We start from the raw sequence: 11369 nt of genomic DNA on the forward strand, positions 1-11369 counted from the left end.
CTATGGTGGGTTTATGGCTATGCCGAATACACTTTGAGCCTGACCTTCGAGCCGCTCTCTTCGCAGACATCGGGAGAAGTTTTTTTTTCATTAGGGAGAGGGGGGTAGCTAATTCTGGAGTTTTAATATTTGCTAAGGTTCTCTATGTCGGGAAAGGGATTTTTAGCGAGTTTTCTTGTGAAGGCGCGAATATCATAGACCTTTTGCTGTAAACTTAGCTAATGCTGGTTCTTTACGGACTAATTCTGTCACTGACTTAAACCATTATTCGTTATCTACGCGTTAAGCTCGCAATGTGTTAAGAAGAAGCCCCCTTACATAAACCCTCTACGAAGACACCCCGAAGTAAGAAACAACAGAGACCGAGATCTTATAAAAAACATTGTATTCATGAACAGTCGAAGTGCAGCAGAGATATCTTTACACAGACCTTGCCAATAGGATATTTTCATCAGTGAAAAGTGCAGGGAAGACACAGCATTATTGCACAATAATATTTTTCCACATTTGATATTCACATGTCATCTTTTCTGTCTCGCACACAACCTAACCCCATCCTCTGGGAATAAAGTGAAACTTTATACATACTGAACATGGTAATGTTAAAACGATTTCTATCAAACGGTTACTAGCGAGAGCGTCATAAAATCTGGCACAGTGCGTTGCCTGTGACGTACTTTATTACGTCAAAGGTCAAAGTGTATAACTGTCTGTCGTAGGGTCCCGCCCTAGACTTACGTCGGGTCACATCATAAGAACACAAACTCTAGTCAAATACTACACTTCTACATTCTCTACTAATCTTCGTACGACAATATCTTAAAACCATCGGGTTAAAGTAAAGAAACACATCCATAACTGTCAATGTCTAAACATTTCAAAGAATCTAGCCAAGTCAGGTATGCTAGTTGAGTCATCTAGTCGGGTCGATAAAAAGCACAGAGGAGGATGCCTTTGCAGCAATAAATAATGTAAGATCTTTTCTCCACATTTATATATAAATATAGATTCATAAATAGTAAAATATGTACAAAATCGTCTGTTCCCTGCAGAGCTATGTATTGATATCGGGCCAGTGTGGATGATGACAAAAAGCTACAAGACGGAACGCACTCCTTCGTGTACACGCGTACGTTGTGTCGTCTGCCCATCCGTTGCATCTCTGATTTTACAGAGAAGTGCAGAGACTTGGGTGGCACGTTTGCCGTGGTCTTGGAATCTTAGTCCGTTTCTGTCCTTTGAAGGACTACGCTTACTACGGAAGACAGAAGCGAGTCCTACTACAAGCACGTGTGGATGGTCTTCGTTCTGACGCACTCCTCGCACTTGACCTGGCAGCACCACTGGAACGTGCAGTTACACCTCTCCTTCGTCACCTCTTGTCTCGTCGCGTACCCCCTCCCGCAACACAACAGGTCGCAGCCGTCCAGTCCGCGTGACGTCACGTTGCACTCTCTCCCTCTCGTCCCCTCGAAGCCGAGCCGTGGGTTGTTACGGCAGAAGTTGGGCGATCTCTCGTGGTAGACCAGGTCGTTGTCTGTGGGGAACTTGTGGCGGGAGTTCTTGGGGACGAGCCCGGTGACTTTCGCCCTGGAGCCCCGGTTGTTGCCGATGTCGGGGACCGCGACCTTGGAGGCGCCGTCGAACTTCTCCTTCAAGCTGTCGCCGACGTCTCGGAAGTTGGGGAGGCGCATCCAGCAGGTCTTCAGCGTGCAGGACCCCGACATGCCGTGGCACTTGCACTCTCTGCGCAGGTTTTCAGCTACAGCCTGAAACATTCAGAAAAAAGAAAGCACGTCAGTCAATGTCATCTTGCAGAAATCAACAGGAATGACAAAAAAATGTGCGAAAAAGGTTTCCAGCACACTCGTGGCAATAAGCAACTGGAATCTGCCTTTGAGCTAACAATGCCTAAATGCACAACGTTAGCAATATTGAGACGCCTTGATTACTCCTAATGTGTTCTCCATCCGGGACATTGCAGCAAACCACACAAATGTCCCAGAAATACTGGCCGAATCTATCGTTTGTAATTTCGACCCATTGTAAGAAGAATGTCCGAGGTCATCTTTCCGTTTGAGAAAGGAATCCTGCGATTTAGGGTGAATCAAAGGCAAGACGAGCGAGACAGATGATACTCAATTTTGTGATTAGAGAGGTGAACCGGGGGTCACCGAAGAATACCCTTAAAGACAGCGTAGGGCTCTTAATAGCACCCATAAGCCTCAAGAATTCCTCATAGATTGATAAGATCGATCTTTTTTCATCCATTTTAAGCAGGGAGTTAAGAATTGACATTCTAGTTCGCAGGTATTTGGGTTTTAGAAAAGGCGATGTCCCGACTCGAGGTATCCCGGATCATCTAGTCAACAAAAATGGCAGCTAGGGTCCACCCAAGATCAGCTGACAAACGAAAGGTCACTTCGAGTCAACGCTCCGAGATTATACACCCAGCACACGATTTATGGTCGTTCTCTTTTGCGAACATTTCTCGTAGTGCTCGAACAGCGAGACTTGGAACACGTGAACTGATGCGAACAGGTAACTTGTGTGGTCGCTGGTTGGAGCTATGTACCGAAGGAATGGTTGTTTATTTAGATGCGGTGACGATGGGGGTGATACAATGTGCCAGTTTACGCACCCGAGGCGAATGTACTTATGTATCATTAATACGCGTCATTACCCACAATTACTGGTCATTAGGACTCAGGGAGGTGGAAACAGAGAAAACCAGGTGTCAAGAAAGATGGCGGGGGCATGCTGCATTTTACTGTTACGTCAGGCCGCGACCTGTGTGACGGCTAGTAAAGAAAACCAGTGGAAAATTGCGATGACTGTAATCTTCGGGACATCAAACAAACCGCCTGAGCCGCGAGGGATCATGGTTTATGACACACCTGTCATGGCTTACACGTAAAACTAAACGTGGGACATCTCCGACTTATTGTATCACGATATCTGTCTTAATCGCAGCGGCACGTGCTTCACTGGGGAGGTTTTATCCCCAATGTTATCTGCGTTATCTACCTATTGAAGAAAGACAAAAAATGTCACGCCTACAGGTGTACCCTTTACTGAAGTAGATAGTTGATACAGAGTGTTAAGTGCCTGTCCGGATGTGCTAAGATACACGAAATGGGTAACTCGATGCCACAATGTTGATTCTCATATCATAGCTCGGAGCTCGAAACGCTAAGATAGATATCGTCTTTTTTTAGCAGAAGAATGGTAGCAATGCAGAAATTTGCATGGTTGATGTGTAACTCTTTAAGGATTTTATTTTAGTGGGAAAACTTAGCCAATCGACTTTTTAGATTGTAATCTTTAAGAGATGGAATCGAGGAGTACATAAACGCAAGACTACATTGTTCTTTATAGATAAAGATAAGGGACACATTTTTGCCTGACTTCAATGAAGTCGACCGATAGTTAGGAGGCCATGGCCGGGCTAGTAGACATCTGGACGGCGGGCTACGATTGGTGGGCTCCCGGGGAAACTGACTTTGACGCGGAGGAATGCTTGGAACACTATAATAAGGGGAGCGCACGGCCGGTGGTTATCCCAAAACAGTGCATCTAACCATCTATACTGCACCAGCTAAGTATGCCTTCAAAGGTGAGGTAATTACAGGCCGGTAGGGGGGAATTGTGATGGTTAGTGCTGTACGGTGGCACGGTTACGCACACCGTGTTGGTCCTAATCATCATCACGTATGTTTGTATTTTGGTAACGCGTACACACTGACATATATACAAATTATTTTCACATTACAATTTGCTGTTAATGGAGTGAAAAAAAATTGAGCGTGCCGCCTCGTTTCTGAAAAGTCGTCAACGCTATAAAACCGACCATGTTTGTTTGCATCAACTGAATGGTGTGGTGACCTAAAATTTATTGCCGCCATGGGTTTGCTTGTTTCTAAAACACCTCTAGAAAGAAAAGCGGAAATTTTCTGTTTGTTTGGACGGGACATCCGCGGTAAACGTCAACCCACGCGAGTTTGTTATGGCAAGAGCACGGCCCTGTGTTTACGCCGTCCTTGTTTAATAACCACTACATGGTCAATAATGACCACAAACTCACGAGGACGGAAACCCGCCTCTTACTCTGTCACTGACATGTGATGGGTAGGACCACCCATCTCTTCAACCCGTCTTGCATTTAATTCACCCTTTTGCTCGCAGACAGTGGTAATCACGCTATAGTTTGAAATTTGTTCGTTAAGAATGCATGATGGGATAGGTAGAAAGAAAAAATGGCGACTTACCACCCTGCCTGCCTCGTTGTTGTGCATGTTGACCAGGTAGCGGACGGAGTCTTTCGTCTTCTCCCCAGCATCCACGAACTGCTTGGCGAACTGCTTGCCGAACTCCACGTTGTCGGAGCAGCCTCCCCACTCCCAGTCCTCACCGGCAGGGCCCTTGCTTCGGTAGTCGCACGAGCAGGTCTCGATCGTGCCCTCGGCGCAGTTTCGGCCGACTTCGTGAGCGACGGCAGCCGACATCACAGCGTAGATGAAAGCCGTTTCTCTACATCCTAGAAAAAAATAAATAAAAAATGTTCAAATTTTCTGCTTTTTTTACAATACCAACGAGGCAATAAAACGAGCGTGAGAACGAAGAGGTGTAAAAGTGATGACGTCAACAATAATTACTTAGCTAATTGAAAGATTACTTAACACTCGCAATTAGCACATCTCAAGAAAGAAAGCGAGAAAGTTCCCAGACTTCCCCAAGGAGTAGGTTGTGAAGTACAAAAAGGAATAACAAAGGCCAAGACGTCTTATTGTAGTCGGAGGTGTCTTGTCATTCTTGCGGGTGTTAAGTTGTCGTCTGTGTGTCCTTGTCATTGTAATGCAAGAACATATTTACTTAAGGAGTTTATTTAAGAAGATGTTGACAGTTACATCAATCACGTGTCCCGTATTACACCTGTTGGGCATTGCATCCAATAAAAATGTATGGGTGTTATTAGAGATAGACATATATTGGTGAATACTTGAGATGTGGCGGATATCATGAAAATTGCTGGGCTGAATGTTTTTCCTTGGTTTACTGTATCTAAGGCACGTGGTAGTAATAAATCAAGAGTAAAGTCAAAGCTACGGAAATCTCTAAGCTCCTAGCGGAAACACATCAACATAAAGCCGACCATGGGATTTCTAAAGCGCGCAAATTGCCGAACCCGAGACGCAAGGCCCACGATTCTGCCATAGTTGTCTCTATTGTTTTGCACGTTTGGAATGACAGAGAAATGACAACTTTGATGCGCTGACAAAACCCGTCTCCTCGCCTTCCCCGGGACAGTGCTGGCGGGGACGGAAGCTGTTGTTTCCGAGCGCCGGGCAGTGATATTTCGGGCCCCGAGGGGCGGTAGAAAAGTTCCGGCCTTTTCATCCATTCTGAGGATAATCCCACAAATATCACAGTTCCCTGATTCCCTCCGCCGTGACGGACAAACAACCAAACTGTTCCGTACAAATGACTATCGTCGCTATTGTATTGATCAAGGCTGAGGCAAGAAATTTTTGCACGTGTAGTGGCTTTTGAAAAAAATCAACAACAAAATAAATCTTGAAATATTAAAGTAAATGCTAGTAATATTTGCACTACCGTCATTACATTGTTCTGTGCACGAATCGGATACTATTTTGCGTGAATTGGTATGGTCCAGAAGTGGGGTAACAACCCCCGAGGTTGCACAGGTGGGAAAGTAGAGGAGAACCAGGGTCAAATTTACGAGTCTGAGATAGTCCAGGTCGGCTTTTCTACCCCATGATTATGTGTCTTTATTTTCGGCGAGGGAGGTCCCTTCCCCCGAGGGCAAGCCAACCTCACCGCGATGGCATTTCGTCGGCAAAAATCAGACGTCGCTTCACCCAGGTGTGTGTCTGTCTGAAAAAATTTTCACATTTTTCCTCAGATGATGATATTTTTCTAAACGTACCCCCCTCCCCTCGAAAAAATCGTTGACTGAGTTTGTTGTGGGTCTACGCATGCGCTCACGTTTCTTCCCAGTTCCTCGTGTCAATTACGGAGCTCTTTTCGCAGAACACTTTTCGCAGCTCTAATTGCGCGAACAAACAGAGAATCGGTGGGAACTGGACAACACAAAAACCCTGGGACCTTCAAAATGGAGCCGCCTTAGAAGAGACCCGGTCTCAATCAATACATACGACGGAACAACAGCCACCTCCGCACGGGAAATTTGAAAAACAAAAGAGTTTCAGTAGCGTTTAATTGATTAATTTGGCATTTCTCAGGAGAAGGTGAAACGCATACCGCCGTAGTTTCATTGTTAGCGTCCGAACCCTGGATTACAGAATAATGCACTGTTTGGAGTGGGTAAGTCTATGCGCGAGTTGCCTGATTTACATGAAAGTGTCGGTTTACTTTGACTCCATTGCGGCTTACCTCTGTGTGTACAGAGCGACGAAGTGGCTTACGTGGGAACTCAATTTTCAAAAATAATTTCTAAGGTCAATTCTAGGTTTCATAAAAAAATCACTATCAAGAATTGTCTGTCGACTACAATGTCCAAAGCGTTCGTTCCTAAGCCTATTCTAGAACTGTTATACTACAATTTAGATAAATATATAAACAAGAACAATACCACGGTCACGGTGGGAATATGTCTCAACTATCCCTCCACATGTTTGTAAACATAACATATCATAACACACTGTACGGACCCCATCCGGATACAGAAACAAACACCCAATATGAGAAATGAGAACTCTGACTATCACACCACTTTCTACGTGCCAATTTCGCGCCAAATCAGGTTAAAGTTGCAAGGGTTGTTTTTCCGTGGTTCTTGATTTATCGTATTTTACGAGTGAAAGCGGGATAGAATGGAACCTGGTTCGAAAAGCCTAATGATGACGAGTTTGTTTTCATAACACACGGGTGGTTGGACAGGGGACCATCTGATTCGGTCGGGCGAGCTCGTAAGCCGACAAACCCCGGAGTTTTATTCGGGTTTACTCGGGTTGAGTCGGGCTTACTGTGGGTTACGCTTTCGCTGGTTTGTACACAAACACATAAAGGGAGATCCTTGGAAGGGATTTCACGCAGTTATCACAATTTAGCGGTTCTATGAATGACAGGGCTTTGTTGGAGTCGCACCGAACGGGGAGAGCGCGACGTGTCAGATAGGGAACCAGAGAAAAGAACCTTCACAAACCGTCATTTGAGTTAATACCGAACCAAAGACTGAAAGCGAGCATGCTGTATTCAACTTTCTGATCCCCCTAATTCTGACGTTGTTAGCGGGCCAGCTTGCCGCCACATAGTCCCACAGAACAACACACCGTCGACACTCACAAGTTTGCAGTCGTGCCCTGCTTCCACGAATTACACAAAGGACATAGATAAGGGGATATCCAAAATAGAGGGTCCTACGACCTGTTCCCGTGAGAGCCATTTTCTAAAGATCCGCCACAAAACAAGCGCATAGAAAACCCGAGAACAATTGTTACGAAACGTGGGACAATAATTCGGAGAACCTACCGCGCTTGAGGATGTTCCCGAAGACGGAGTTGACGTGGTCGTTGGTGTTGACGGGACAGTTCCATCGCCGGTTGGAGAACTGATGCTGGCACTCCTTGATGGCCAGCATGGCCCCGGTCCCGATGCTCTCCAGCGTCCCCGGGTTCCGTCGCACCAGTCGCCGCTGCTTCTTGTTCAGTGGGTGCTTCTTGGGATCCAGCATGATGGTAGAACCTGGCTTCCTCGCCACACCGGGAACCATGTTAGCATGCTCCTGCACTGCTACAGTGCTAGCGATGCCCCTAAAACAGAAATACAACATTTCTTATAAATAAATGTCGATACTACATATACATATTGCACAACGAGCATAACAAACAACTTTAACTTGGTTTCTCAATACAACTCTCGACTCGATATACATAATCGTAGAAACCATAATTTTAAGCGCATTAGGCGGCGTCATTGCCGCTATACCATCTGAAAAACAAACAGTGCCAGATTTATCCATGTGTAATGCTTCGCCTATACAGGCGTGAACTTATGGCACAGCATTACTTCCAAGTCAGCGCAGTTCCTAAGGTAATACTTAGAAAATCTACAGAACTATAGGACCACCAGGAAATACTAACTGTAGTTTAAAACATCCAGAGAAAGTTGTGTTCTGCGGCAATACGTAACCATAATTATAACCCCCTGCTGCTTGGGGGAGGGCGATCTGTGTCTTGTCTATAATTGTTGGGTAAAAGAGTAGTATCAAGATGTCTGGATTTTTTTAGACTCACAAATAGACCCCAAAAAATGTGGTTTGGGAAAGCTTGGTGATAATTTTCGTATCGGATGAACTGTTTTTAGATCGATAAGATCAACTGAAGCTTGCTCACAACATCTTGGAAAAGAGAAAAAAAGTCCCGAATTCTCGCCCAGACAGGATAGCTACCCTAGCAACGGCGGCGATGGAAATCATTTTCTTGTGCGATCAATGAAATGCTATGGTAAACGGAACGAAAGAAAATACTGAAATAAACGACTTGTGTTCCCACAGCAAGAACTACCTGTAACAGTGTATCCGGAACCACACGATGTGACGAAATGATATGATGGTGGGAAAGTTACGAGACGAACCGGACACGTTAGTAAACTACACGTCATTGGGAGAGTACGTTCGATTTGTTTTGTACGAGCGGAGCTGGCGACATGGCAGGCAGAGGACGGTACAAGTGTGTACGGGCCCCCGTCCTGCGTGGGGGTGAGAGGGGGGAGGGGAAACACCGCCCCGAAGGGAGGGGAACAACTACGGGAGGTACTTACCACCATCGCCCGATCACAGCATGCACTCTCTCCACGGGCACCACGGCCAGGAAGAGGAGAACCACCGCCCAGAAGGTGCACACTAACTTCATAGTATGCCACTCGAGATGCAGCGCGATCACAAGGATGTCGATCGATTCGGCGTGAGGGCCCTGAAGTGCCGAGGGTCGTGTTTCCGCGGCGCCTTGGAAGGACAGGGTAACCGACAGACAGGCCGGGAGTCGTCGGTAGTGAAGGCACGTACGTCCGCCGCTGGCTGGTCCAACCACCCGGTGTTCTGTTGTATCCGCGTGTAGGGCGGGATGATCACTGATCACACCCGTCGGCAAGTTCGATCTGACACTGATAGGCGACGGTAGTCCGTAGGTAAAACTAGAACGTTACGAGAGCGAGGAGAGCGACTAAGTTGAGAGGTGCGTCTTCCACAAGGTCTGACGACTGAATGACTAACCCAACGCCTCCGCCGACTCTTGTAGTCGTACGCCAGGTAGACTTGTCGCCCGGACTATGCGCATATCAAAGCAGCGCGCGAAATTTTTGTCCCTATTGTTCCCCAATTTACGCGAGTGTCACAACACACCGGCACTTTCAAGGCGCTGACAAACAACTTGGCGCGAACGTTGCACGCTATTGTTCGCCCGCGAAATACTGGCAACCCCCGATTGCTAATTGGTTAATGCTTACGCAGAATGTATATGAATTACTACAACAAGCAACTTTCAAATAAAGACCTGGTGGGCCGGTCGGGACGCCTGGGGCCATGACACGGCACGGCGACACAGCGACTTGTCTGGGGAGGCCTGCCTGCCAGATAATTGCCCAGATCATTCGTCAAATTGTGACAATTTTCGCATCAATTACACTCTGTCTTTTGGTCGCACTACAATCAATTACATACAATTTAGGGACCTCGTCGACACAGAGGCCGCGGAGACCAGCAGACTCACAACTCCCCGCGTTTAGTCGAGCCACTGGCGCGGAATATCTGACCCTTTTCTTCCAATATGCCCCCCCCCCCCCATCTAATTGTGTAAAAGACGATCTAATTATAATGAGACGACCGTTTAGCAGAGGCTGCAGGGTTCAAGAGTTGAAGGCGAGGGAAGTGGCTAACATGTCATGACGTTTCTGTCACAGAACAATCTCGTACAAAATTACATACATAATACAGACAAAATTGGACCACATCTTTCTTGTCGGTATCAAAGATAGTACTAGTAATGTTAAAAGTTTGGCTAATTAAAAAAAAAAGCGAAATCTTTCGCGAAATCGAATCAACATATCCGTTCCTTGTTCTCATTTATGACTCTTCTTAGATTTATCAACAGATAACACAATTAAAACTTTTCTCTTACAGTCAATTGCGTCGGAGAAATGAAACAAGAACATACTGGACACAATAGATGTGCCAAGCTTCACGTTTCTTCAAGAACACTGTATCCATATGTGTTAGTTTACTAAAAAGAGACATGCTTCAAGTGCCGTCATAAGCCTCTATTAGGAAATGATATAGTGTACGATAAGCTAGTGGCGACAATGGGGGCACTTGATATACGGGTGTGAAGTGTTGCGGTAGTTGTGGCGAGATTTACGGAGATCATTTGTTGTACGGGGTGGCGACGGTTACTCTGCCCACCCGGGCGGCATGCCCTCCCCCTCTGCGGGGCGCCTCCGTGCCACCGCCGTTTCTTACCCTGCTGTCAAACGGGACAAGAATTGTTTTCTACTACCACCTCGAGAGATGTGCGTCATTTTCCCAGGAATTCTTACTGACCATCCATGACAAAAAAGTGTGATGAACGCCAAATTCCTTATGAGTCAGTCAGCCGTCTGAATACACATCTCAAGGCGTGAGAAACTTTTCCAAGAAAGCATATAACGTCCTTGAAGAAAGACACCAAGGAAATGCACAAACTGCGCGACTCTGACTTGTATTTCTCGGTAAGCCACTTCTGAAATCACACTGACAGAAGGCGCTCTTTCAATGCATACTTCTTCCTGACAACTTGTAATTATTTCTTTTCGGACGAGCGGCTATCGTCTGCGTAACCATAGCGACGGCTACCTCCCCTCCAGTTTGAACCAGCTCGTGGCTTGTATTTCCCGCACGCCCATCGACGATCAGAGATTATCCGAGATAATCTTCGCATCACATGTGTTTTATTGGTCGCTAAGAAGATCATCGGCAGGTATCTGCTTCTCTGATCTCTTGGTTAAAACAACACAACGCCGCTGGGTCCGAGGTGGCCCCAAAAAATATGTTGAAATTGTCCGAATTCCGCGCTAATTAGCATGTCGACGAGACAGTGAATTGTTCTTCGCCTTTTGTACAAATTGATATACGTCATTTATTCATCTTCTAATAAACATCACTAGCATTTTCAGCCTTTGGTTCTTATTGTGCCACTATCGTAAGGTGTATTGTTGTACAGCATTCTTCTCCTTCAGAAGTTTCGGTTACCTTTGAAAAGAGTACAAACTTCATCATCTGATGAAGCTATTTGCAAGTTGATATGCGTATTCTTTCATCTTCTAATATAAATCACTAGCAGTCGTTCTTTTTTACT

At 45.9% G+C, this 11369-nt stretch overlaps 1 protein-coding gene across 1 annotated transcript; it reads right to left on the bottom strand.

Moving 5' to 3' along the window:
• Positions 1–368: 368 nt before the first annotated feature.
• Positions 369–9497, bottom strand: LOC118405857 (protein Wnt-1-like). The gene is made up of 4 exons (XM_035805664.1): positions 8803–9497; positions 7513–7793; positions 4269–4537; positions 369–1769 (listed from the first exon to the last, which is right to left on the bottom strand). The coding sequence occupies exons 1-4, from the start codon at positions 8892–8894 to the stop codon at positions 1281–1283; spliced, it is 1131 nt and encodes a 376-aa protein (XP_035661557.1). The 5' UTR covers positions 8895–9497; the 3' UTR covers positions 369–1280.
• Positions 9498–11369: the final 1872 nt, after the last annotated feature.

The sequence above is a fragment of the Branchiostoma floridae genome, chromosome 18 (assembly GCF_000003815.2).
Source record: "Branchiostoma floridae strain S238N-H82 chromosome 18, Bfl_VNyyK, whole genome shotgun sequence".
NCBI lineage: Eukaryota > Metazoa > Chordata > Leptocardii > Amphioxiformes > Branchiostomatidae > Branchiostoma > Branchiostoma floridae.

Coding starts and splice junctions, on each gene's coding strand:
- LOC118405857 (XM_035805664.1), bottom strand. CDS start 8,894: ATGAAGTTAGTGTGCACCTTCTGGGCGGTGGTTCTCCTCTTCCTGGCC. Junction 4,538..7,512: donor CGGGAACATCCTCAAGCGCG/GTAGGTTCTCCG, acceptor ATTTTTTTCTAG/GATGTAGAGAAACGGCTTTC. Junction 1,770..4,268: donor ACAACGAGGCAGGCAGGGTG/GTAAGTCGCCAT, acceptor TGAATGTTTCAG/GCTGTAGCTGAAAACCTGCG.